Here is a 26,222-nt window from a genome sequence, read left to right on the forward strand (position 1 = left end):
GAGATGAAGGATTTGGGTCCAACAATGAAAATACTTGGCATGGAAATATCCAGGGATAGACCGTCTGGAAAAGTGTATCTAAGTCAGAAGGGATATATTGATAAAGTTCTTTGTTATTTTAATATGCATAATGCCAAGCCAGTAAGTACTCCATTAGGCTGCACACTTCAAATTATCATCAGCTTTATGTCCTAAGTCAGATGCAGATATTGAGTACATTTTTAGAGTTCCTTATTCGAGTGCAGTTGGTTCACTTATGTATGCCATGGTTTGTTTTCGTCCGGATTTATCATATGCATTGAGTGTTGTCAGTAGATACATGGCTAATCCTGAAAAAGAGCATTGGAAAGCAGTTCAGTGGATTTTCAGATACCTGCGAGTTACTTCTAATGCTTATTTATAATCTGGGAAGACTGGAAATGGACTTGTTGGTTTTTTTATTCTGATTTTGCTGGTGATTTGGATAAGAGAAGATCACTCACAGGTTATGTTTTCACCCATTGGTGGTTGTGTTGTGAGTTGGAAAGCAACTTTGCAGTCTATTGTGGCTTGTTCCACTACTGATGCTGAATATATGGCTATTTCTGAGGCATGCAAAGAAGCTATCTGGTTGAGAGGTTTGTACACTGAGCTTTGTGGAGATTCATCTTGCCCTACCATATTTTCTGACAGTCAAAGTGCCATATGTCTTACAAAGAATCCAATGTATCATGAGAGAACAAAGCACATTGATGTCAGATTTCACTATATTCGAGATGTTATCGCTGAAGGCGATTTGAAAGTATGCAAGATAAGTACTCATGATAATCCTACTGATATGATAACAAAGTCAGTTCCTACCAATAAGTTTGAATTTTGCTCAGGCGTAGTTGGTATTTCTCTTTAGTCCTATGAACTTTGACGCACAAGGTGTTTATGCTGATTTGAATGGAGTTATTTACTTTTTCGACTACTGGAGGGAATTTGGCTCAAGGTGGAGATTGTTAAATTGTGATCCAAATTCTACCGCATTGGACTAGACATAGTACAAACAGTGTGGACCTTTGAGTTGGTACCGACGCGTACGAGTACAACTCGTTTACTTGTCCTCCAAGGACTCTTATGTATTGCCCTCATATATACCTCATGTAGTCGCATCTAAAGACGGTCTGTCGTCTCGTGCTTGTAATACTCCTCCATCATAGTGATTGCGCCTTCATGCGTCCGTGGTTTTTTCTTGCAAGGGTTTCGACGTAAAAATCTGTGTGCTCTCGTGTTTCATTTTATTCTCGTTTTATCTAACAACAGTTGGATGACGATCTAGTGGTTCAGAACAAATGTGACTGATGCAACAACAAAAATCTTGTATATGAGGTATAAGTGCTTCTTTTAATTCGTACTACATGGAACCAAAGAGTTCACTAGGGCCGTCAACGGAGTTGAATTCATCGTGAACTTCTACAAGTATGTACATAAAGCCACTTGTGTACATACTAGTGGGTGTGAACGGGAGTTGCTGCTCACCAAGTCAAGAGACCAGTAGTCGTAGTGGGGTGCCAGATCCGGAGTTTGATGTTATGTCTGGGGTGTTGCCTCGGTCTGATTTGTTCAGCGGCAAGGGCTTCACTTTTGATGAGTCACCTTGGAGGTCCGCAAAGCTGCATATCCGTGATGGAGCCGCGTCGAGCTCGGGTGAGGAGGTGATTCATCATTCTTTTCTTCGGTGGCTGCTATGGTGGTGCCGGAGACAGGTGACATGCGTTGGTGTCAAGCTCAGAGATATTTTGCTATCTTTTCAGTTTTGTCTCTTTACGTGACTTGTACTTTGTTTTTTATGATATGAATGAGACAGGTATACTATGGAAAAAAAGTCAAGAGACCACAGTGAGTTTAGCTCGAGGCTACTGCTACCGGTCAACAGTCAACACAAATCTTTTGCTATTTCTTTTCCGGCGACGGCCATGGACGATGCGGCGGCGGTCGCATCCGACAAGCGGAGGCGGGAAGAGCCTCCGGCGACGGGGACGGGGGCGGCTTCTGCATCCGAGAAGCGGAGGCGGGACGAGCCGGAACCTCAAGAGCCGCCGGCGAGCATGGATGGCAGCGAGGATGCGGGCCTCGACCTCATCAGCGAGCTCCCCGTCGATCTCCGGGGCGTCATGCTCTCCCGCCTCCCCAGCACCAAGGGCGCCGCGCGGACAGCCATTCTCTCCTCCCGGTGGCGCGACACCTGGCGGTCCACCCCGCTCGACCTCGCCGTCGACGACGACCTCGCCGGGCAAGAGCGCAACCGCACCACCGCCGTCTCCGAGATCCTCGCCGCGCACCGCGGCCCCATCCGCCGCCTCACCCTCGAAACCATACGCCTCGGCCGCAACCGCTACGCCAAATTCGACGGCTGGTTCCGATCCCCCGTCCTCGATGGCCTCGAGGAGCTCCAGTTCTACGGCAACGGCAATCCGCCGGGCCTGCTGCCGCTGCGCCCGCTGCCCCTGCCGCCATCCGCGCTCCGCTTCGCTCCCAGGCTGCGCGCCGCCAGCATCGGCGGCTGCGATCTGCCCCCACATTAATGCCGCCTTCCCCGTGCTGAAGCGGCTCAAGCTCTATGATGTCTGCATCTCGGAGGAGGCCCTCCACCGGCTGCTCGCCGGCTGCATTGTGCTTGAGGCCCTTGAGCTTAGCAGGATCCACGGCTTCAGCAGCGTCCAGATCGTCTCGCCCACTCTCCGGAGTATCAGTGTCTCTCTAGTTCGGCCTTTTATGGAGTCCTACTACTTGGAAGCACAACCAGCGCTTCAGGAGCTTGTCATCGAGGATGCACCTTGCCAAGATTGATGCAAGTTGGTCCACTGGGTCCAAGCCAAATCAAGATCAACTCAGCGCCGAAACTGACAGTGTTGGGCTACCTGTTTGGCAATATAATCAAATGTTCGTTGCCAGGAATTTTTGCTACTAAGGTATAATAAGTCGTCTTCTGCTTGATTCCCATTTTAGTAAGTTTGGTGTCTTGATGTGGTGTCATGTGTATCGATCCAGGGTATGATCCCCATCCCGTTCACCGGGTCGGTGCATACAGTGAAGATTTTGGTTCTGGAATCCGTCGGCCCCAATCTGGATGCAATTGTCCGATGTCTTAGATGCTTTCCCTGTCTGGAGAAGCTGTACATCCAGGTGAAAACTTTTCTTGTTAGAATGTTAGCAACTCCAGCAAAATGAATTGTAAATATGAAGTTATTCAAAGCTGTTTTAATTTTGCTCAATCATACATCTCTCTCGATGCCTAGTTTGGACATATGGAGATACTATTATTTAGTACTGTCGGTAAAGGTTTCTATTTTTGCTAAATTTCCCAAGAATTTTACGATAACAATCTAGTGGTTAAATCCGCATCTAGGACTTTGAAATCAAAAGGCATGCTTTTTTTTTAAAGTTAAAGAGAGGTGCTCGGAGGGACTACATTGTTTAAAACTGAATCCACATATCCTGCAACTAATCGTGATGTGATTAGATATGCCAGCTATTTTATGAAGAAATTATTCTGGCGTAAGTGTCCGCTATACTTCGTTCTCTTTTGCAGTCATGCCATATGAATGTTCGGCAAAATGGCAAACTCATCGATCCTATCGACTGTCTTGATTTGCATCTCAGAGAAATAGTACTGAACGGCTATCAAGGCAAGAGACGTGAGGTTAGCTTTGCCAGGTTCTTTGTTTTGCATGCAAGGGTTCTCAAGGTAATGAAATTTGGTGTATCTGGTAACTGTGACGAGAAATGGATGGCTAATCAGTGCGAGCAGCTACACCTGGATAACAGAGCTTCTACAGACACGCAGTTTTATTTCGAAAGAGATCGTGTTGAGTCCAGTTTTTACGATAACAAGCACATCCATGATATGTGGATGCCTGATCCCTTCGATAGCTCATTGTGTAAATGCTGTTAACCAGCTTGATGCCCTTTCAAGAGATACGCTGTTTATCTTTGTCGCCTATTCTATTCGAAACATTCTAATTCTAGAGTCTTTGGAAGTGCATGTAAAAGCTACCTCTTGGTTTATCAAACTGTTAGGCAAAACCTGGGAAGATCATCTTATCATCATGTACTGGAAATTTCAGCATTCCCCCCCATGTTCTAGTTTGCCGTGGTGGTGTCCAAAATCTGGGGTTATTATTAGCTTTGATAATGAATTAGTGCTTGGCTGCTTGAAAAACAAAAAACTGGGCAGGCTGGAGATGGTCTAGTATGTAGTATGCAGAAAGATCATGTGCCAATTTTCTGTGGTTCACCACCCGAATTTTTTGTTTGTTTAATTTTTGATATACCCACCCTGATGTGCATATACACATTTATGCTATGTAGTCTTTGTTCCTGAAAAGGAATTCTAAGAAGAAAACGGCAGATTGGCGGGCATCTTACTTTGGTCTCTGAAAGGGCAGGTAAAAGAGTTGCTACAATTGTTTGCTAGACTGCTATGCAAAACCTGGGAATGTTAGCTTACCGTGCATTTACTGGAGACATTTCAGCGTGTCTTGCCTGCATGTTTTAGTTGGACAAAGTGTTGGGGTGTTTTAGTTGTCATTGACGTGAGGTTAGCTTTGCCAGGTTCTTTGTTTTGCATGCAAGGGTTCTCAAGGTAATGAAATTTGGTGTATCTGGTAACTGTGACGAGAAACCTGGGAATTTTAGTTGGACAAAGTGTTGGGGAAACCTGGGAATTTTAGCTTAGGTTTTTGTTGGTTATTGGCTATTTGGCTTAGACAAGTGACAGTGCTTTACCGTAATCGGAAATCCGCCACTAGTGCAGTTTCTTGCAAAAATGGTAGTGGAGTCCTAAAAATGAACTGGAATACGTACGGAAAAATGGCGTGAATCGGTACCCACACACTCTTACCTAATACTAACTTTTTGTTACCGTACATCTTTTTGTTACCATAATGAAGTAATGTATGTTTTTTGTTATCTCTATCTTGGTAACTGGTAATTGTTATATTGGAATTCAGAAAGTCTGCAGAACCAGGGGAGTAGCAGGTTCTTGTGCAGTGGACTGGCCTCTTACTTTGGCCTTTCAAAGTGTATGCAGGAGTTTGTATTGTTTGTAAAACTGTCTTGCAAAACCTGGGGATATCAGCCTAGCATGTAATGTCCTATAATACATTTCAGTGTTTCCTGGCCAAAGTTTTGCGCAAAATCCGAGATTATATAATGAATCAGTGCCTGGTCATTCCACACAAATCGATCCACTAGTGCAGTCTAAAAGAAAAAAAAACAGGACATGCTGAAATTGGACTAGTATGTGTAGAGAAAGAATGGCATGTCTACTACTGTACTTACAATGAATAATGAACTCTCTGCAGATGAAATCTATGCCTGGAACGCGGCGGGAGTTCTTGGCGATCATCCCATACAAAACGCAGCCGTGGAGTGGAATGAATCAGGGCACCGAGGCTTGAGGAATAAATCTGAGTCAGGAGGAGAGGATGGACATGAAGACGGTGGACCAGGTGGCCGGTGAGCGCCACGGCGGCATCGAGGTATGTCCACAGGAAGATCACCGAGCACTCCTCCTGCCCGATTCGTAGAGCCTTTGGTTCCCTGAGCCGGGGTGCTAAGGCACAACTCCAGCGGCTGCAGCGACACATTGGGGAAGGGTCCGGTGAGCGTGTTTTAGGGTAGACTGATGACGCGGAGGCCAGCGAGGGCGCTCCGCCGGCCAGGCCGACGCGCTCCAGCGGCAGGCCCTGCACGCTGCTGTTGTGGTGACAGGAGACGTCGTACCAGGAGGAGTGGTTGCCTTGGCACGGGCCTAGCATGCCCCAGACCGCAGAAGCGATTGCGAGGTTATTTTTTAGACAATGCTACGCGTCGGTTGGCTGAACTTTCGAAACGATCGGTCGGGTTGCTAGTCGTTGGATCCACTTCAGGATAGCCGTCCGATCTAGCTGACGAGGATAGCAACAAGGGCCATGTTGGCTCATTCGGATCCAAATGACAATGTTTGCAACATGGATTATGTTGCGCTTGGGATTTGTACGTCACCGTCGTTGTGCAACACCATTGTGTGTTGCGGTCGCAACACCAACGACGTTGCACCCCCGGAGAGCTTGCGGCACTGCCAATCTGTCCTCGCTAGGGACACCGGCGACATTGCAAGCGAGTTGTTCGTCCCTCACAGCGGCGACCCGCAATAGTGGTGATGTTGCAGTCGGAGTGCTTCGTGGTATGCAACACTCTGCGTGTTGCAATCTAGCACCACTGATTGTAGCGACGTGCAACACTGATGATGCTACCCATTGCAACAAGCAATCATGGTGGTGTTGGGCCTTGCAACATGTCTAAAAAAAGTAGTGCACCTGACGCCTTCGCAACAGGCATGGCGAGCTGACCCTCCAGCGAAATCGTCACCCTTGCACGGGAACACATGCAAGAGATGAGCCAGGCGGCTGGTGGCAGGTGCGAACGCAGGGGCCATGCTCTTGCCTCGGATCAAAAGGAAAACAACATGGGGAGTTGGATCCAGGGCGACGCCCGGAGCACTGCTATCAAGGTGATGGTGCGTGTGGTGGCCCCGTGGTCGCAGCATGCGAGGGCTAGGGCGGCGGCTGTGTGTATGGGACGGGGGAGGTGGCCGAGGCCGATGCATTCGATTGTGTGTGTGTGTGGGGGGGGGGTGTTGAGGATATAGACCTTAGAGTCACCCGCCAGGAGGGGCCGGGTTACTCATAATGGTCATCGCCAGAAGCCCGGCGCCAAGCTTGAAGACGGTGGGCCAAAGATGGGCTTAAGACCCGGATATGGCTTAAGGCCCGTAGTTAAAATCATCATTATGGTAGAACTTGTAGTGTAAGGCAAGAATAGTTGAGAGTCCGAGCCGGACACTCTTATGAGCCGGTCGGGACTCTGAGAGTTGCTGGGCGTCAGCCTCCCTATATAAAGGGACGACCCGGCAGCGGTTTAGGGGCAAGAAAGATCTCATCGAGAGCCAGGCATAGCAGTTAAGCTCCCTGGTCATCGAAACCCTAGTCAATACCACCTCAACTGGACGTAGGCTTTTACCTTCACCGTAAGGGGCCGAACCAGTATAAACCCTCGTGTTCCTTGTCCCGTTAACCCCTTCAAGCTTCCTAGTGGCGATGGCTCCACGACTAAGTCCTAGCTTGAGGACATCTGCCGTGACAATTCCACGACAGTTGGCGCCCACCGTGGGGCCAGCGCACGGTGGATTTGAGTTCTTGAAGGGCAGCTTCGAAGGGCTTAAGGGATACGCTGTGGGCCGGATGACCAAGAGTCGTCGCGGCAAGCTCTACATCGACGATGCAAGCTGGGGCCCCGACGCCGGCTCAATTGAGTACGGATACCGGGTCCCCTTCGGCGGAATTCATGTTTTCATTAGCAAGATTGGTGAGCCGGGCCCTGAGCTGGATCTCTGCGCCGAGCTCATCGAGACGGCTCAGCGCGCACGACCCGCCCGGGCCCCGCCTGCTTTCAAGCATGCTTTCGTGGGATGTGTCCAAGGAGGGCTCTCTGGTGGATCTGGATCTGGTGATGAGACAGCCGCCGGCTCTGACGGCGAATCATCCACAGATGAGTCGAACTCGTTGTATCAGCTTCAAGATGGCAGGCTAATGGGTTGTTCCGATGGTGACAGTATTCCGGACCCGTTTGAGCCGCCGAGCCGGGTTGGAATCTTCATGGCCGGTGCGCAGCCTGTTCAGAACCCTGCTGCTGGGGCAGGAAACCCGGTGTCCTCGCCGGCTCAGGTGCTGATGGATCTCACAGACAAGATGACGGCTCTGTTGACCGCCGCGGTTGACCCGGCGGATCAAGCTCAGCATGACGCGGAGGTGGCGTAGTTAAAGTTAGATCTAGTGAAAGCCAAAGAGGATCTGGCAGCGCAAGGGATCAGGATGGCTGCGGAGAGGGCGGCTCTCGACGCCCAAACCCAGTTGATTCAGGCGCAGTCCTTCCGGCTCACGATGGATCAAAACGCGTCCAATGAGGTCATGAGAAGGAGGCATCAAAAAGCCCAATCTCGACTCCCTCCGGTTTACGATCCTCGAAACCTCTTCAACACGCCAGGTGCAGGGTCTAGTAACCCGCCAGGGATCATAGTGCCCGGGTCGGGGACCCCTGTTCAGCCACAAGGGATGGGGCCTCCCCGGGTGAACCCTGCCCCGCCTCAGTATGTGTCAATACCACCGGGTCATTATGCTAACCCGCTGGAGAACATGGTTGCCGCAGCAGCACGGCTGGCGGCCCTCCCAATTGACGGCGACTCTCCGACGGCTATTGAAACCCGCCGGGTCAGGGAACTCCTTCAAACAGCGCTGGCGCAGCAAGAGGCGTACTCTTACAGCCGGGACAGGATCCACTCGACCCCTCGCCCAGGCCGGAGCCCGAGTTATAGCAGACACATGGTCTCAGCGACCGGCTCAAGTAATGTCCGACGCCATGACCCGCCCCCTGGCCATGGCCCGGCTCATAACGAAGCCTTTTACGCAGCAGACCAAGACAGAGCACGGCAAGAGGCGGAGCCGGTGCCTCAGTTGACGGCTTACCAGACCCCCCCGGCTTATCCGACGGCTTCCGTCGACGTGGGTATCCCTACGAGAACCGGAGGTGTCCCGTGTTTAGTACCGGCTCTCCGCAATGAACGTCTATCCAAGGACTTACAACCCGCAGCCTGGATCGAAAGTTACGAGATGGCCATGGAGCTATTGGAGGTCAGTGAAGCGGCGATGGCCAAGTACTTCACCATGATGCTAGATGGGACTGCCCGCACTTGGTTGAAAGGGCTACCGCCAAATTCCATTGGATCTTGGGCTGAGCTGAAGGCCCGGTTCATACAAAACTTCAAAGACACCTGTAGGCAGTCTATGTCAATAGTGGATCTGACTAACTGTAAACAGCAGGAGGGTGAATCTACGACGCATTGGGTTCGCCGGGTCAAAGAGATCATACATTTATCAGATAAGATGGATGCCGGCTCTGCAGTCTTGATGTTGGAGCAAAATTGTCGTTTTTTGCCCCTGAAGATGAAACTCGGGCGGCTTAAGCGCGACTGCAATGATATGGGTACGCTGATGGCGGCTCTCGTCAAGTACGCCGATTCTGATGGTACCAAGGACCCCGCTTCAGATGATGAAAGGACAGGGAAGGGAAAGAAGAACGACAATGGCAAGGGTCATCAGCATAACCCGGGGAGCCAAGGAGGTGGCAAGCGCAAGGCCGACGGCAGCCTATAGTTCGTGGCCAACGCCAGCTCACAGGGTAATAACCAGCGACGCAAGGGGAGGCCACCTCCCCGAGCCGGCGGGTCAGGCCCGACGCTGGAGCAGCTGTTGAATGAGCCATGTCCAAGGCATGGCTCTAGAGAGAAGCCAGCTACCCATCTGTGGAAGGATTGTGCAATCATGAAGGCCTTTAAGAATTCCAACGCTTTTAACGGCAACAGTGGCCCGGGCGGCGGCTCAGGCGCCGGCGGCTTTCATGGCCCGGGCGGCGGCTCAAATTCCAATCCTCAGAGCGGTCAAGGCGGCTTTAATCAACAGTCTGGCCAGGGTCATCAACAGCAGCAGGGGGTTATCAGACCAATCCAAAGCAGCTTAGCGGCGGACAGTATCATGTGTTTACCACCAGTCTGTGCAAGCGAGATCAGAAGCTTCATAAGAGGGCTGTGAATGCTGTTGAGCCGGCGGTCCCACGCTATTTACGATGGTCTGAGCAGCCCATAGTGTGGTGTAGGGAGGATCACCCTCCCCGGGTAGATAACCCGGGTCATTTGGCTTTGGTGGTGGCTCCTCAGGTGGGAGGATATAAGTTCACTAAGGTGCTCATGGATGGAGGCAGCAGCATCAACATCCTCTATTATGAGACTCTCCGTCGTATGGGGTTGATTGATAAGAACCTCAGCCAGTCAAACACTATTTTCCATGGTGTAGTACCTGGTAAGTCGGCTTATCCAGTCGGCAAGATCGAGTTGGAAGTGGCCTTTGGAGACGAGCACAACTACAGGGTGGAAAAATTGACCTTTGAGGTGGTCAAGATAAGAAGCCCATATCATGCCATATTTGGGCGGCCGGCTTACGCCAAGTTCATGGCACGGCCGTGTTACGTGTATTTACAGCTCAAGATGCCGGGTCTCAATGGGACCATTACGGTTCATGGCAGCCGGAAGGTGGCCTTGGAGTGTGAGGAAGGCGATGCGGCTTATGCAGAATCTGTTTGTGCAACAGAGGAGTTAAAATTTTACAAAGACAATGTTGACCCAACAGATATGACCTCTCTGAAAAAGCCAACTACGGAGTATGAGCCGGCAATGAAATTTAAGTCGGCTGATGAGACTAAACTTGTTGATTTCGTTCCAGGGGATTCATCTCAGCAGTTTAGCATCAGTGCCAATCTGGATCCAAAATAGGAAAGCGCGCTCATCGAGTTCATCCATGAGAATAGGGACATTTTTGCATGAAAACCTTCTGACATGCCAGGTGTACCTAGAGAACTCGCTGAGCACACCCTCAATGTTGATCCGAAATTTAAGCCGGTCAGGCAATTCCTTCGGCGGTTTAATGAAGAGAGGCGGAAAGCTATTGGTGAAGAGGTGGCCCGGTTCTTGGCGGCTGGGTTTATTGTTGAGTCTTTCACCCAGAGTGGTTAGCTAACCCGGTGCTCGTACTCAAGAAGAACGGCACTTGGCGGATGTGTGTGGACTACACGGACTTAAACAAGGCGTGTCCGGCTGATCCTTTTGCCCTTCCCCGTATTGATCAAATTATTGATGCTACGGCAGGTTGTGAGCGCTTTAGTTTCTTGGATGCTTATTCCGGATATCATCAGATTAAAATGGCAGTTAAGGACCAGGAGAAGACGGCGTTCATCACTCCCTTTGGAGCCTTCTGCTATGTGTCCATGCCCTTTGGACTCAAGAGTGCACGGGCGACTTATCAGCGTTGCGTGCAGAACTGTCTTCATAACCAGATTGGGCGCAATGCTCATGCTTATGTGGATGATATTGTGGTTAAATCCAGGAAGGAGGAGACCCTGATAGATGATTTGAGGGAAACCTTTGATAATCTCCGGGTCTACAAGATGATGCTTAACCCGGCCAAGTGTGTTTTTGGCGTTCCTGCAGGCAAACTCTTGGGTTTCTTGGTTTCTGATAGAGGCATTGAAGCTAACCCGGAGAAGATCAAGGCCATCACCTCCCTGGCTAAGCCGGCGTGTATAAACGACGTCCAGCGCCTGGCGGGTCGCATTGCTGCTTTAAGCCGTTTGGGGGAGAAGGCTATGCCATTATATCAGTTGATGAAGAAAACTGATGACTTTTTCTGGAATGATGCAGCCAATACGGCTTTTGAGGATTTGAAGAGAAAGCTGGCCGAGCCCCCAGTCCTTGCTGCTCCGGTTGACAAGGAGCCTTTATTGCTGTATGTGGCTGCTAACACACGAGCCGTCAGTGTGGCCGTGGTGGTGGAGCGCAAGGAAGAGGGTAAAACTACACGTAGGAGATTTTAAAGTTAAAATGAAGTAAGGGGACTACATTGTTCAGTAATACCCAATTAATTCAATCATCATGCAAATACAACTAATTCTTATGTGACTAGGTGCCAACTATGTGGAATCATTATTTCCATGCCCACAATAAGATTACTCCTTTTATCGCGACCTAAGTGGCCACCAGTATCTATTTTGTTCTTTTGCAGTCACACCATAGGAAGGATATGAAAAATCTATGCCAATATAGCACACTCGATCCCATCGAATGCCTCGAACTCCATCTCAGAGCAATAGTATTGAACACCTATGAAGGCAAGAGAGCAGATGTTAACTTTGCCAAGTTCTTTGTTCTGAACACAAAGGTGCTCACGGGAAGCTCCACCGCCGCCATCCACTCTCTGCCTTCACCGGCCACTACTTCGCCACGGCCGGCACCGGCTCGAGCTTGTCAGCCAAAGGAGAAGGTAGGTTCACCGGATGATCTAGCCTACTCCGATCCAAGGGATCCAACAAGAGGAAGGCCGATGACCAAGGCAAGTGAACAGGAGATCAGCTTGCTCACTGGCGGCGGCACCGACGCATCTGGTGAAGTGTGTCTCTCAGTCACTGCTGCGGGGATTCTAGATCTTGCAACAAACTAGTTGTTGCGGTGGGAAAGATTGCAACAACACCTCAGTTGCAAATCTGGGCTATGGAAAGAGGCGTCTGATTAAAGACAGATCGACGGCCATGAAGGTGATTGACGCGCGCAGAAAGATCCGTCGGATGAACACAGGCTTTTCCCTATGTTTATCCCTGCGTAAATCGCACATGTTCCAAACTCGTTAAATAGATCGCTCGGGGGTGCACAGAAGGTTCCAACCTAATTGCCCGATTTTTTGGGCGGCGGCGGCCATGAACGATGTGGCGGCTTCCCTATCCAAGAAGCGGTGGCGGGACGAGCGGACATCTCCGGCGAGCAGGGATGTCAGCGGTTGCGATGGTGCGAGCCTCGATCTCATCAGCCGCCTCCCTAACGATGTCCTCGGCACAATCATCTCTCTCTTGCCCACCAAGAGCGCTGCGCGGACAGCCGTTCTCTCCTCCCGGTGGCGCCACCTCTCTTGCCCAACAACTAGTTTGAGGATGAGAAGTTGACAAGTTTATATCCGGTCGTGCTGAAGGTAGATTCCGAAGACACGGAGGTAGCCGGGATAGTAAGGAACCTCCTGGCTATCTTGGCCATAATTGGGTACCTAGGAGCATTGTCTTTCCACCAACCAAGAAGATGAAGAGCCTTGTTGCGAGGGGCAACCTCATCCTCTAAGTAGTTCCTCAACTCACTCTTTGATATTCTTGTTGAACGGGACGATAAGAAGGACTCGTACCCAGCTTGAACCGGGATACTAGGAATGTTTGCAGAGGAAGATGAACTTTCTCCATTTCCAGCTCGCTTATCTTGAGCAACACATTTGTCATACAAGGCCGCCAACTCTTTCTCCACGATTTTGATCTCAGTCCTAAACCTCGTACTTCCTTCTCCATATAGTTCTCCAAAGGCCCACTCTATGTAACCCATCTTGTACCTAGGATCAAAGATGATAGCATTGGAGTGAATTAGAAAGCATACGAGTAAAAACAACAAGCATATGAGTAAAAAACAGCAACCATTGGAGTAAAAACAGCAACCATATGAGTAAAAAACAACAATCATTGGAGTAAAAACAGCAATCATGCACTCGGCTCGTATTGCCTTCCTTCCAATGGGTTTATAATTTGGATTCATGCACTTCATTAGAATGTTGAACCACTCATGTTCAACCATTCTAAATGAATACTCATGCACACATATCATCTTAGCAATAAGCTCCTTGACGATTCCTTGGTCGTACTCAATAGAGGGGTGCATTGTTGGACCACTTGTTGTACCATTGATTCTGCGCAATTCAAGAGTTGTTTGGATGGCATCCCTAGCCATCTTGGACTTGTAACCCTTACATTTTAAATGATGCCTTCCAATAGTTGAGGTGCTGCCACCTTGCTTATACGCATACTTCTTGTCGTTACAATAATTACAAACAGCCTTCAACACAATCTCTCCAGTCTTCTCATCTGGCTCCCTGACCTTGTGAAAATGGGCCCAAACATCGGATGACATCCTAACATGAGCATTGGCTCTTGGCCTCTTGTTCTTTTTCCTTTTCCTTTCTCTTGCCTCCTCCTCACTAGAGACAACATGCACAAGTGATTCCTCGGACATAGTGTGACCTTCTAGTTCATCAGCTGATTCCTTATACCCATCTGATGTATCATCATCCGACATATCAGCACCCGCTTGCAATGGAGGAACCACAAACAGATTCTGCTCCTCATATTCCTTGTCCTTGTCCTCATCCATGTCCTCGTCCTCGTCGTCCTCCTCCTTCTCCTCGTCCTCGTCGTCCTCCTCCTTCTCCTCGTCCTCTACCACCTAACACACATGAGCGCACAAATAAGGAAAACAACAACTATATGGTTATATGGAAATATGGCTACATCAAGCATCAAGTAAAGCAATCATACAATAGTAGATGCATGAGGCAGCTCGGAGCCGGTTGCGGAGCCGGAGGCAGCGGCTTCCGCGGCACGCACGCCGGCACCGGTGCGGTCAGGGAGACGCGGAGGAGGTGGAGGGTGTTTTTTTAAGCTACAAATCAACTCTCCCATTGGGGCATTGGGAAAGTCTTTCTCCTTCCTAATCTGCACCTTAGGTTTGCTCTTCTTCCTCGGAACCGGCAGAGGCAGCGGCGAATCTTGCCTAATTAGGTAATTCAAACTCTTTTCCTTTGCCTTCGCCGTCCCATTCGCCTTCCCATTCTCCTTACCAGCACCCTTCGCCTTCCCATTCGCCTTCCCATTCTCCTTACCAGCACCATTCGCCTTCCCATTCTCCTTACCAGCACCCTTTCCCTTCTCATTCCCCTTCTCCTTCACCATTCTCTACAAAAAAACAGCACATAATATCCACAGTCAGTACATCAACCATCAAGTGCAAATAATTCATCTTCTTGTTGTAGCATAGAAAACCTTGTTCGGCACATACTGTCTACTCTCTAGAACTACATCTCCTGACCAAACATGTTAAATCATCTAGTACTAGTGCAAACAAGCATATGGTCATCTAGCAATAGTGCGCAATCAGGCATTTTTTCAGAAACTATTGTCAGTTGTCAGTATAATCTCCTGCCTAAAGTTTGCTGTTGAAACACTACATATGCATATACTGGCATTCTCTTGCTCTTGCTAAAATGCATTCAGGCATGCCATTGCCATCAACCGTAACCATATGATTCACTGTCAGTCACCATAGTAGCAAACGCCATCTGAAAATTCATGTTCGTATGTGTTTGTACAGTGATGTTGCCTCTCAAATTACTAGTGTATCAGCGGAGCTTTCCTAGTTGTTCTTCTTTGGTGAAATCTACCGCTGGTCTCTAATATGTCATGCACAATGTATAATGCACAGAAATATGCTGCACACTATTTAATTATTATAGCATAGAAAACCTTGTTGAAACACAACATCTCCTGACTAAAGTTTGCTGTTGAAACACTACATCTCCTGAAACTCTTACATTAGTTCGGAAAATTCAGAAACTCTTAGTGGGACAAAAGTTTCTTGTTCAAACACTACATCTCCAGATCTCCTATCTAAGTCTCTAGCACTGAATCATCTCAGTTCGGTAGATTCATCTTCAGAAAATTCAGAAACTCTTAAGGGAAAAAAGTTTCTTGTTCAAACATTACCTCTTCCTCTTCGTGGCGCTCGGCGAGGAACCAGGGAAGGCGGGACCGATGGCGTGCTGGCCTTGCTGCGTCCCCGACGTACACGTGCTCCTCCAACTCGGACTCGGACGAGATGGCGCCGTCGGTGAAGGGGAGAGGCCGCGGGCGACGGCGCCGTTGCCTTAGGGTTAGGGTTAGGGATTGGAGAGGAGGAGGCGCTATGAGGAGAACGAGAAGGGAATCGACCCAGGAGGAGGGGGAATGGAACGAGGGGAGGGGGGTCGCTCGCTCTGTCTAGCCAGATGGCCTTTTCATGGGCCTTGCACCATCGATCCGCTCGGTCAGCCCGGTTAAAGACCGGACCAGACCGAACTTTTCACGGTCTGTATTTCTGGGCCCGGACCATCATGTTTTTCTACCGGGCCTGGACCGTACGGTCCGGTCCTGAACGGGCCACGAGCGGGCCGCAAAGCTTGCTCGTGTGGTCCAGGCTGACCCACCACGTCTGGTTCAGCCGTGGCCTCTGCGCCAAGTTCACTATTAGGGAAAGGGCTATAGACAATATGCACACTAATGGCGCATCAGACATGCGGTGCGCCACTACTATATAGCAGTGGCGCACCGTGTGCTGGTGCGCCATTAGTGTGATAGACACTAATGGCGCACCACAACTATGGTGCGCCACTACTAACAATTTTTTTTCTTTTTGCCAAAAATACTGCGCCATTAGTGTCTATCACACTAATGGCGCACCACAACCATGGTGCGCCACTACTAACAAATTTCTTTTTCTTTTATTTTTTCCAAAAATTCGAATGGCGCACCGGGGCGTAGTGCGCCATTAGTAATGGCGCACCAGTCACCCCGTGCGCCACTACTATCATTTTTTTTTGCAAAACTACTAATGGCGCACCGCCAGCTGGTGCGCCATTAGTAACCAGGGTTATTAATGGCTTTTTTTTTGGTGGTGCGCCATTAGTAACCTGGGACCAGCTAGATATTTTGGACAGCCACCTACACACTCACTTTCCCCACTTCATTCTCTCCACCTCCTCCTCCAAGCTTGTCTCGGGTGCCTCCTCCTCCTCACCTCATTTGCACCATAGATTCATCCAAATTAAGTGGTTAAATTACCTTTTTTATAGGTAAGTAAGGGGAAAGCTTTCTTTATGTTGTAGATCTACTTTTTTCTCCCTCCAACAACGTGCACATGCACTTTTTATGGCCTAACTAGATCTATGTATGTTTGTGGTGTTGCATATATGTTTGTGTTTGCAGGTACCGGTATTTGAAATGCGATAGTTGCCAATATTTTGCTAGAATGTTGATTCATTTCCGTTTTGGCGAGAATTTTGGCACTATGCATTCTTTTTGGTCCTATTTTTAGGCAAAGTCATGCCAAATTTTTTCTTGATCCTAAAATATTGTTTTGCTCTACCCCGCAGACGACCATGGTCCGCACGATGACCGAAGGCCTGCTAGTGGCGCACCTGTTATGGTCAATATCGTTTTGCCAAATTACAATATCTACAATCAAACTCCTCAACATTATGGTCAATAGGTGCCACTAGTGCACGTGTTGAACTACGGTAACTACCATGGAGATACCCTGGTAAGATTTTTTACTATTACGACATCCGTGCATCTTTTGCATACTTCTAAAACTAGTACATCATTGCTAACTATGAAGTTATTACTATGTTTTTCAACAGAGAATCACAGAGGATTGTGTGCCTCATTTGATGTATCAGAGTGGCAGCCTTCGTGTTTTGAACATATATCTAGGTCATCCTACGAATCTCAACTATCCATACCGGATTTCTAGAAGAAGTGGAGACATGCTAATCAGAGAATGGAAGAAATGTATGGACAGTCGTAAGGAGGTTCTTGGAAGCAAAAGGAAGCGCCGCGCAAGAATTGGAGACAGGATGATCTCCATTCTTCATAATGGAGAGTCAGGGTCTATATTATTTTATGCTATTTTACCTTAAATAGGGTATTTAGGTCCTGCCTAATACTGATGATCATGTGCTAAAAACAATTAAGTAGGGTTGGTTCGATGACTATCAGGATGATGATCGTATGACTTGTTATTAATAACGAGTAGAAGTTGTATGATGATGATTAGTAGGACTTGTTAGGATTAGTATTACTTTCGACAAACTCGCTACCCGCGGTTTCGAGACTTGTAATGTTATAACTTTGTTCGGTATTTGAAATTCGGAGACTAATATGATGAATTGTATTCGGAGCTAATCTTCTATTGTATTCGATAAATATTTTGTTCATATGTTGTGCTCTTTATATTATGTGCAGTAATATGTTTTGTAACTGTGCAAAAATCAGAAAAGAAAAAAATCCCTAATATTCATACTAATGGCGCACCACTCAGCACACTAATGGCGCACTGCAGAAAGGACACTAATGGCGCATCACCCCCCAGTGCGCCATTAATATGCCAAGGCACATGGATAAATATGGCCCCTGGAGGCATACTAATTGCGCACGGATGACACACTGCGTGGTGCGCCATTAGTATTTAATTCTAATGGCGTGATGCTAGTGGCGCACCAATAGTGCGCCATTAGTAGGCAAAACTGGTGCGCCACTAGCAGGCATTTTCTTAGTAGTGGTTGGACGGCTGGTTCCGCTCCCCCGCCCTCCACGGCCTTGAGGAGCTCGATTTCTACTTGGCCGGCAAGCCGTGGTGGACGCTGCCGCCGTCCGTGCTCCGTTTCGCGCCTACACTGCGCGTCGTCAGACTGTGCGGCTGTGATTTTCACGATATTAAAGCTACCCGGGCACTTCGTCTCCCTCGGCTGAAGCAGCTCGAGCTCTCTTGTGTCGCCATCCCGGATGCGACCCTCCACTGCCTGCTCGCTGGCTGCTCTGCGCTAGAGAGCCTTCAGCTTGATAATATCCAGGGGCTCAGCTCCGTCCGGATCATCTCGTCCACTCTACGGACTATTGATTTCTCTGGTTCTTACTTCAACGTTGAAGAGCCCCTGCTTCAGGAGCTTGTCATTGAGGATGCACCTTGTCTTGAGAGATTGATCGTACATGGTGGCCTGAGGATAGTCAGAGTCCTTGCGGCGCCGAAATTGATGGTGTTGGGCTGCCTGTCTATCAACAATTATAAATCTGTGAATGGAACAATTATGCAGGTAACACTTGCATGCATTTTGGCATTTTCTACTCGCAATCTATTGATGTGTGTGTATCGGTTTTCTCCAGGAAACTATCCCCACTAGCTTGACTGCGTCGGGACGTGCAGTGAAGGTCTTGATTCTAGAATCTATCGACCCCAATCTAGATAAGATTGTTGGTTTCCTTAGATGCTTTCCCTGCTTAGCGAAGCTATACATCAAGGTGAAAATCTTTGTTGTTAAATCTAGCCACATGGAATTTAATTTGATCAACAATACGTAGGAGATTTTCAAGTTAAAAAATGAAGTTAGGGGGTGCATTGTTCAATAATCCCCAGTTAATTCAATCATCATGCAAATGCAACTAATCCTTATATGCCAGTGATGAGGTCACTGTTTTTTTTACCCGCAGTAAAATTACTCCTTTTATCACGACCTAAGTGGCCACAAATAACTATTCTGTTCTTTTGCAGTCACGGCTTAGGAAGGATATGAAAAATGTGTGCGAATATAACACACTTGATCCCATCGAATGCCTCGAACTCCATCTCAGAGCGATAGTATTGAACACCTATGAAGGCAAGAGAGCAGATGCTAACTTTGCCAAGTTCTTTGTTCTGAACGCAAAGGTGCTCAAGGTAATGAAATTTGGTGCCAATGGTACCCGCAATGATAAATGGGTGGCTAAACAACGTAGGCGGCTACAACTGGATAACAGAGCCTCTAGAGGTGCAAGATTTTATTTTTAAAGAGATTTGGATATCCGCAGCTTTTGCAATGACTATCGCTTACATGGTATGTAGACAGTTGATCCCTTTGGTAGCTCTTAGTGCAAATGTTGTTGCCTGGTATGATGCCCTTTCAGTGGACTCTCCCGCAAAAAACAGTAGCCTGAAGTATACTGAAATTTAGAAGTCTGCAAAGCCAGGGGATATAAGTGTCTATGCTCTTTACATACTGAAACAATACTGGAATTCAGAAGTCTGCAGAACCAGAATTCAGCGAGTTCAGAAGGCTGTAGGTGTACGTCCATATGAACAGGCCACCAAGCTGCATGCACACAGGGTCAGAGTGAGATTCAAAGTCTGAACTCTTGCCGTCAGAGAGCAGTAAGTGTACTAGAAGCAAGCTGTGCTTACAGCCATGGACAGCGAAGAGTAGGAGAGCCCTCGCGAGCGGCACTGGCTCCGATCGTTCCCGAACGGGTTGCCGTCTTCATCGCAGACAGCCGGGACGATGATCAACAGCAGGTTGCCGAGATTTCCTGCGATATTTGGTCGACACTGTTAGGATCAACAAATTAAATAGTACTCCCTCTGACATCTGTAAACAGATATAAGACGTTTTATGTCACTAAAATAGTGACTACTTCGTACGTACAAAGGATGTGTGTGGCAATTCAAAAGTCTGAAACTGTGTGTACCTGTTGAGCAGAAGGCGGTGATCAAGTCTTGGAAATGCGGCGGTGGTTTCAGGATCTTGCACGCTATCCAAGAAAGGGCGCTACCCACTAGGAATGTGATTGCTATGTTCACCGGCATGAACCACCTGCAATGCATAGCGAGCACAAAAATAAAATCGGCCCAGTCGCATCCAAGCAAAAGCATCTCCAGCCGAGCCCTCAACACGCCCTTCCCAGGCGATTTTCTCGCGCCGGCGCACAAAAATCGGCCCAGTCGCATCCCCAGACGCCTAATTTTCGCCGGCTCGGGCCGAATTCGGCGCCGGCGGATCCAGGCCGAACCCGGCGCGCTGGGGGGCGATCGGGGGCGCCGGGCGAAATGGTTTTGGCGCGAAAGAGCCGCGGGCCCGCCGAGTCAGCGACACTCGCCTCCTCGTCCTGCGAACGCCTCGGTTTCCCGCGGGGAGTCAATGCCAAGGCTGCCCGCATTGATTCCCCGCGGCGGCCCTTCACGGGCGGCGCGGCGCCGCCTCACTCCCCGCCCCGCGTACACACGCCTCCCCGGCGGCAATAAAAAGCGTCGCCCCCCCCCCTCCCGCCATTGGCCACAGACGCCGTGCTCTCTGTCTCTCTCTCCGCCGCCGACGAACCTCTCCGTCTCTTTCTTCGCCGCCGACGAACCTCTCCTCTCTCCCCGCCCCATCCACGACAATGTGCGAGCGGTTCCCCCGCGACGGAGCGGCGGCCTACGGCTTCGGCCGCCGCTCACTGCAGACGTGGGAGGTGCACCTGCTTTTTGAGGCGAACATTCCGGCGCCTCCAGACATACGCGCTGGGCCGACAGGATGGAGGCTCAGCGCCGGAGGCGTCCCCATCCCCCCCTGCCAGATGTCGTCGCGCGCCCCGATTACTTCGCCGGCGAGGTCGACAGCGTTCGGTCGTCGCTGATCGAGGAGCAGCGCGCCTCCCCGCAGTACGCCGCTGACAACCACGAGGCGTGGGCGGCGTACTTCCAGCGCCGTCAGGAGCAACGCCTCGCCTCCACTAACGGGGCACCGGTGGTGGCGGGCGGCCGGTGGAACAGAGAGGGGCGACACCTGTGGTGGTCCGTCCCCGGCCGGACGCTCCGCGAGGTTCTCGCGCACCTCGAGGGCGGCAACAACCCGCCGCTCACATACCCTCGAGGACCGGTCGTCGCTCCGGTGCCCCGCCGCGGCGCCGGGCAATGGATGCCAAGGAGGTTTGTCTCTGGCTCGTCATCCTCATCCCGTTCCTCCTCCCACTCCTCTTCCCACTGCTTCGGCTCTCCGGCGGTGTTCGGCGTCAAGGCCGAGCCAGCAGCGGAGACCCCGCTCGGTCGACATCGTCGTCAACGAAGGCGGCGGCCGCGCCTCGTCCTCAGCTCCTCCCCGACTCGTCAAGCCGAAGACGGAGCCAGGGCTCACCATCGTGAAGACGGAGCCCGGGCTCGCTGGCGGCGCCAAGGAGGAGGCGCTCGACGACGAAGCGGCCCTCAAATGGGCGCGCGACGACTGGCTGCAGACGGAGAGGGAGCGCCAGTACGCCGCCCTCGCGCGGTTTGAAGCTCGTCGCCGTGGCCGGGACGAGGGAGGCGTCGTCGTCCTCGACGATAGCGACGACGACGACGACGCACCGCCACCGCCTGTCCGCCATGGAGCCGCCGGGCAGGGGTCCAGCACGGGCGGCCGCGCCATCAAGAAGGAGAAGGCCGACGACGACGACGAGGACGACGGCGACGTCGGCGACTACGCCGCGCTGATCGGCTTCTTCGCCCCTTAGATTGCTTTTTTTAAAATAATTTATGTAAAACGCCGAACATGTTTAATATGAATACCAAGTTTGCCGAATTTTAGCCGAACTTTGCTGAATTCAATTTTTTTAAAATAAAAATAAACGCGTCTGGGGGCGACCCTGGAGCGAGCGGCTGGGAACCCGCTCGCCCCCGCGCCGATTTTAGCGCCGGCTCGCCCCAGGGGCGCGTAAAATCGCCGCCTGGGGGGCCAACGGCTGGAGATGCTCTAATACTGTAGAAAGTTACTCCGGAGTAGTAACGGCATGAACCACCTGCAATGCATAGTGAGTAATACTGTAGAAAGTTACTCCGTTGTAGTAAGTGTTTTTCAGACAAAAACATGTGCAAAGTTGACAGTCAGCAAAATGTTGCTCCCTATAATCATTGTCGTGGTTGAATCTAGCTTTGTGTGGCATATATTCGTATTTCGTTGGCCAAATTGACGATTGCATGGGCCTCATAAACCGGGAGAGAGGAAGTAGTAATTATATCTGCACATTTCTTGGCTCTTGGAAACTCCGATCCGGAAACTGATGATTCCACTTACCAAGAGATGACGTCGGAGAGGGTGACGGTCTTGGCGAGGCTGGCGAACATAAGAGCAGGGGTGAAGACAATGAAAACAACCTGTGAGAGTGAGAAATGGTGAGCTAAGGTCGTCTCAAACAGTATAGTATAGTAGTAGCTGAATTTTGTCCAAAAGAAAAAAGAGAGGGTATAGTAGCTGAACTTGGGTCACCTTGTTCATGTCCCTGCGGGCGCTGGCGGTGAGAACGTTGCTGTACCCTGATGCGAGGAAGGCTCCGATGACGCCGACGAGCAGGACCTGGACGATCGGCATGGAAGCAGCGACAAGAAGCCCATCGTCCTGGCCCTGCAGATGTAATCAAATTGCCATGGCCGAGAAGAAAAGAAGGAAAGAAGGGAACGCGGCAGGTAGGAGATGAAGCTCCCAGTCCCAGTCCCAGAGCCAGAAGAAAGAGAAGCAAACTCGATTGTATTAGTTAAGCTCAATCACCTGATCCTGAAGAATGCGCGGCGGGGCAACGGAGTGGTCCACCGGAGCGGCTCCAAGACTGCTCGGTGCCGTGGACGCCGTGGAGACAAGTGGTTTAAATAGCCATCGTCGATCGAGACACGTACGTAGGCAGGCAGGCAGGCGGCCTGGGACGGAGAAGAGATGGCGCCTACACCGCATCAACCGCCGCAAACACATACGTACGTCCATCTGTAGCTACCTAGCGACTCACCACCCTCCTTCCTGCTAATCGGCCCCTCCACTTACTTAAAACGCACATGGTCGGTTTGGTTATCTGTCTGCCCGATCAGCCGATGATTGTCTCACGTCTGGTGTCCCCTCTTGCTTACGCACGAGCTAGAGGAAAATTGGACTCAACTCAGCGTTGGGCATCTCCATATGGCGCACATGAGCAGCCTGACAACGGGGCGTCGAGGATGGGTGGGTTCAGTGACCATGGGAATGCTGGGCGCGGTCGCAGCGCACAGGGCGTCGGACAGCAGCCGTCCGCGGCGTCGCACACGCGCACGACGGCGCACAGGGCGTCGACCAGCAGCCATCCGCGGTGTGGCATACGTGCACGTCGTCGCACAGGCCGTCAGCTAGCAGCCTTCCGCGGCGTGGCGCACGTGCAGCACGTGCAGAAGCCACATGAGCACCGGCGGGAGCAGCTGCCACTGTTCGGTCATGGACAGTACAGGTAGTGCATGCTAGGTGTTCAATGATATGGCCGTGTAAGGCAATGTGAGAAGGAAGAGGCAAGATAGAGAAATACCGCTACGTGCACGAAGACCGATCAAAACCGTGCTGATTCACCAGTAATACCAGGTCAGCTGAGATAAGGGACTAAAGTTTTCTGGTTTTCACGAGTTAGAGGTGCAAGTTGTCCGGTTTTGAAGTTGAGAGACTAAATCTAGACTTCGTCAAGAGTTGAGGGACTAAAAGTATTCTTTTCTCTATAGGAAATACATATATGTTTTTTTCTTGCGATGAAAACTTCCGATCTATTCATCAATTGTCAGGGGAGTACAAAGAACACCAACGATGACTACAAGCACTGTAGCGAGCCGAAGACGTGCCGCCTCGCCCGTGGTCGTCGAAGCCGGGCAAATCTTGTTGTAGTAGACAGCGGAAAAGTCATCGTGCTAAGGCGTCATGGGACCGGCGCACTAGAACAGCAGCCGTCGCCAATGAAGAGAAGCGTATATCAAAATGAGCAAATATGTAGACACATAAACTCAAACGAACGAACAACGGATCCACGTGGATCCACCGAAGACAAACGCCGACCGAATACCACGAGATCAGTCGGACAAACCTCCACACACCATCCGACGATGCTAAAATCACCACCAGAATGGGGAGCTAGGCAGGGAGGAGTTTATTCTATCTGCAAAGAGCAGTCGCCGCCTCGCACCTGTAAGCAGGACACAAACCTAATAATACTAAAAAAATTGATAGCAAGTTTCTTACAAAATGTTCATCATCGCATCACCGGACATAAAATGTTTTTTTATGATAATTACCGGACACAATATGTTCATCAACAGGACCAAGCCTAAAGGATAGGAGTAGAATATAAACTATTTACATTAACGAGAAATCTATCTGTCAAACCACGTGGGTTTTGCAAGAGTACCGAACGACCCAGCTGCCGTCCAATCTTCATCATGCGGTCGCATGCAGCTGGTCCCCGCTCGTCCTGAGCCGTCGCGATACGAGTCTCTGTCTCCCGCATGTACATGGGGCGAGCGAAAGGACATAGGACGTACCTCCATGAGTGTGACGGGGAGCTGTCGCACGGCCTCATTTATCTAACATTGTGGATGTTCCATCATTGACAATATTTATCTAACGTTATGGACGCGTTCTGTTTCAAGCCAATATTGTTAGCAAGCATGTAGCCATAGGCACCATACGTCCATACATATAGTTATTTTGAAGCTTAGGTAGTGCAAGTATGTTGGTAACAGTCGCTTCTTATTTCATGTTTGTAGGTACATGATTGTGTATGAAAAATAGTAAAACTCTGTAGTTAGAGAAGAACAAAAATGGCAATCACATGTATCACTCAGGTACAGATCGATCGCATCAGATACACACTTGGGAACAACATACCTGCAATGAACGGGAATTTGGCCTATCCATGGTTCTTTTTTCATATGCTTATTTTTCATCCGGTTTATTTTTGTCTCACCTCCCATCATCCCTCCCACGTTAATTTTTTCTTCTTAGCACTTAAAAACGAATCGCGTCTAATACTTCTTTCATTTATTCGTGCTTGCTTTACAGGTGTATTCAATTCAATCATGTAAATATTTGGTAATTAAAAATTTAGAAGTAATATCATATACATGAGATCACCTTCCAAACAGATCACCTCCCTCTCCGATTTATTTCTTTCATCGATCCCCTTCCATACTTAGCTCCATTATGAAAAAAAAAAACACAACTGTCGAAGCTACGCCCTCACGTGATCACGTATCACAATAAGAAAGTTTCTTATATTGTTTCCTTATTTAAATGTATTTCTCTACTTCTAATGGACAACTTGGTAGCCTCCATTTCGTCCGGTTTTTTTTTTTTTTGTCAACCTCTCATCTTTGTTTGGTTTTCTTTTTCCGTCCCTCCTCACACCCCCTCCGTAACACCCCCCTACCTAACAAGAAAAAATCGTACGTCAACCACGTAAAGAGGCCCCTCGCACAAAAAGACGGACGAAGACCATGTATCGATGCCTCCTCGCACGAAAAAAAAGGACGAACCGGGAGCTAGGTCCTCGATCTATTCGATACAAGGATGGGAACCACGCCCCAGCCGCCATCAGGGATCCCTTCGCCGTCGCTGATCTATACGCTACGTCGACGAAAACCACGCCCTAGCCGCCATCGCGGATGCCTTTGGCGGCACCGAGGTCATGGACGAGCCACGACAGAGGTTCTAGAGGAGACGCCGCCACCTTCATTGCAGACCTCCAGGTCGCCGTCGGGACACCGCTGCCGAGGGCCGCTCATCTGACACCCTTGAGCCGCTCTTCTTTCTGAGGCCATGGCGGGGAGGCCCGTGCGCTTACGCGTGCTCGTGTACGACCAGCACTCCCGTGGGCAGGCCACGTGGCGTGCGCCGCCGGTGTCCCGATGGCCGCGCTCTTCTCGCAACTCTGCTTGGTGGACGCCATCTACGGGGAGGTCTACGCGGGCCGCTTCTACCCGTCGGTCATGGAAGGGGGCGCGTTGCGGGGCCTGCTGAGCGATGGATGTGCCGTCAGTTTGTGGCATCGCTGGAGTCGTACCGGTAGACGACGTCTTTGTCAACTCGTTCCATGAGCTCGAGATCAAGGTGATGTTCAATTCAAAGATGAAAGATCATCTTATTTATCAAAGCCCCGTTTGTTTTGTTTTCTGCACAAACTCTATATTATGATTGACTTTACCATTGCTGCTCACTTCCACATTTGCTGTGATTGACTATTTTCCTCCCAATATGATTTTACAACTAGCTTTTCTGTTCCCTTGTAAATCTGCAGCAGAGGGAGTTCAGTTCAGATTGTTTCAGTTTTCTCCAGTAATAAAATAGTCTTCCTTTTTGCTCCTGGTTGCAGAAAGTCGATCTGTTGGGGCAAACATGGGA

General features: G+C 49.9%; 3 protein-coding genes and 1 pseudogene across 5 annotated transcripts; 2 read left to right on the top strand and 2 right to left on the bottom strand.

The window, feature by feature from the left end:
• The first annotated feature begins 1,802 nt into the window (after positions 1-1,802).
• Positions 1,803-17,469, top strand: LOC109772312 (F-box/LRR-repeat protein At3g03360-like; annotated as a pseudogene).
• On the bottom strand, positions 11,696-15,683 carry LOC109772311 (uncharacterized). 3 transcript variants are annotated; one of them, XM_073498116.1, is made up of 4 exons: positions 15,235-15,683; positions 14,319-14,427; positions 14,011-14,277; positions 11,696-13,918 (listed from the first exon to the last, which is right to left on the bottom strand). In XM_073498116.1, exons 2-4 carry the CDS (start codon positions 14,403-14,405, stop codon positions 12,584-12,586), a joined length of 1,689 nt encoding a protein of 562 aa, XP_073354217.1. In that variant the 5' UTR covers positions 14,406-14,427; positions 15,235-15,683; the 3' UTR covers positions 11,696-12,583. The 3 variants fall into 3 exon arrangements, with proteins under 3 accessions (XP_073354217.1, XP_073354216.1, XP_045085063.1); XM_073498115.1 differs by having other exon boundaries at positions 11,850-13,918; positions 14,011-14,319; positions 14,361-14,427; positions 15,235-15,674; XM_045229128.2 differs by having other exon boundaries at positions 11,858-13,918; positions 14,011-14,427; positions 15,235-15,661.
• Positions 17,470-17,537: 68 nt separating the features above from the next.
• Positions 17,538-23,249, bottom strand: LOC109772309 (protein PIN-LIKES 7). The gene is made up of 6 exons (XM_073498117.1): positions 22,593-23,249; positions 22,314-22,448; positions 22,122-22,201; positions 19,783-19,907; positions 19,499-19,623; positions 17,538-19,409 (listed from the first exon to the last, which is right to left on the bottom strand). The coding sequence occupies exons 1-6, from the start codon at positions 22,800-22,802 to the stop codon at positions 19,335-19,337; spliced, it is 750 nt and encodes a 249-aa protein (XP_073354218.1). The 5' UTR covers positions 22,803-23,249; the 3' UTR covers positions 17,538-19,334.
• On the top strand, positions 17,723-19,189 carry LOC141023000 (uncharacterized). Its single transcript, XM_073499304.1, has 5 exons — positions 17,723-17,737; positions 17,844-18,377; positions 18,448-18,582; positions 18,833-18,997; positions 19,163-19,189. Exons 1-5 carry the CDS (start codon positions 17,723-17,725, stop codon positions 19,187-19,189), a joined length of 876 nt encoding a protein of 291 aa, XP_073355405.1.
• Positions 23,250-26,222: the final 2,973 nt, after the last annotated feature.

Source organism: Aegilops tauschii, chromosome 5 (assembly GCF_002575655.3).
Source record: "Aegilops tauschii subsp. strangulata cultivar AL8/78 chromosome 5, Aet v6.0, whole genome shotgun sequence".
In the NCBI taxonomy this organism is placed as follows: Eukaryota; Viridiplantae; Streptophyta; class Magnoliopsida; order Poales; family Poaceae; genus Aegilops; species Aegilops tauschii.

Coding starts and splice junctions, on each gene's coding strand:
- LOC109772311 (XM_045229128.2), bottom strand. CDS start 14,424: ATGGTGAAGGAGAAGGGGAATGAGAAGGGAAAGGGTGCTGGTAAGGAG. Junction 13,919..14,010: donor TGCCTCATGCATCTACTATT/GTATGATTGCTT, acceptor CATGTGTGTTAG/GTGGTAGAGGACGAGGAGAA.
- LOC141023000 (XM_073499304.1), top strand. Junction 18,378..18,447: donor TGAATGGAACAATTATGCAG/GTAACACTTGCA, acceptor GGTTTTCTCCAG/GAAACTATCCCCACTAGCTT. Junction 18,583..18,832: donor TAGCGAAGCTATACATCAAG/GTGAAAATCTTT, acceptor GTTCTTTTGCAG/TCACGGCTTAGGAAGGATAT.
- LOC109772309 (XM_073498117.1), bottom strand. CDS start 22,802: ATGGACGTACGTATGTGTTTGCGGCGGTTGATGCGGTGTAGGCGCCAT. Junction 19,908..22,121: donor CTCTCCGACGTCATCTCTTG/GTAAGTGGAATC, acceptor TATGCATTGCAG/GTGGTTCATGCCGGTGAACA. Junction 19,410..19,498: donor ACTCTTCGCTGTCCATGGCT/GTAAGCACAGCT, acceptor GTGTGCATGCAG/CTTGGTGGCCTGTTCATATG.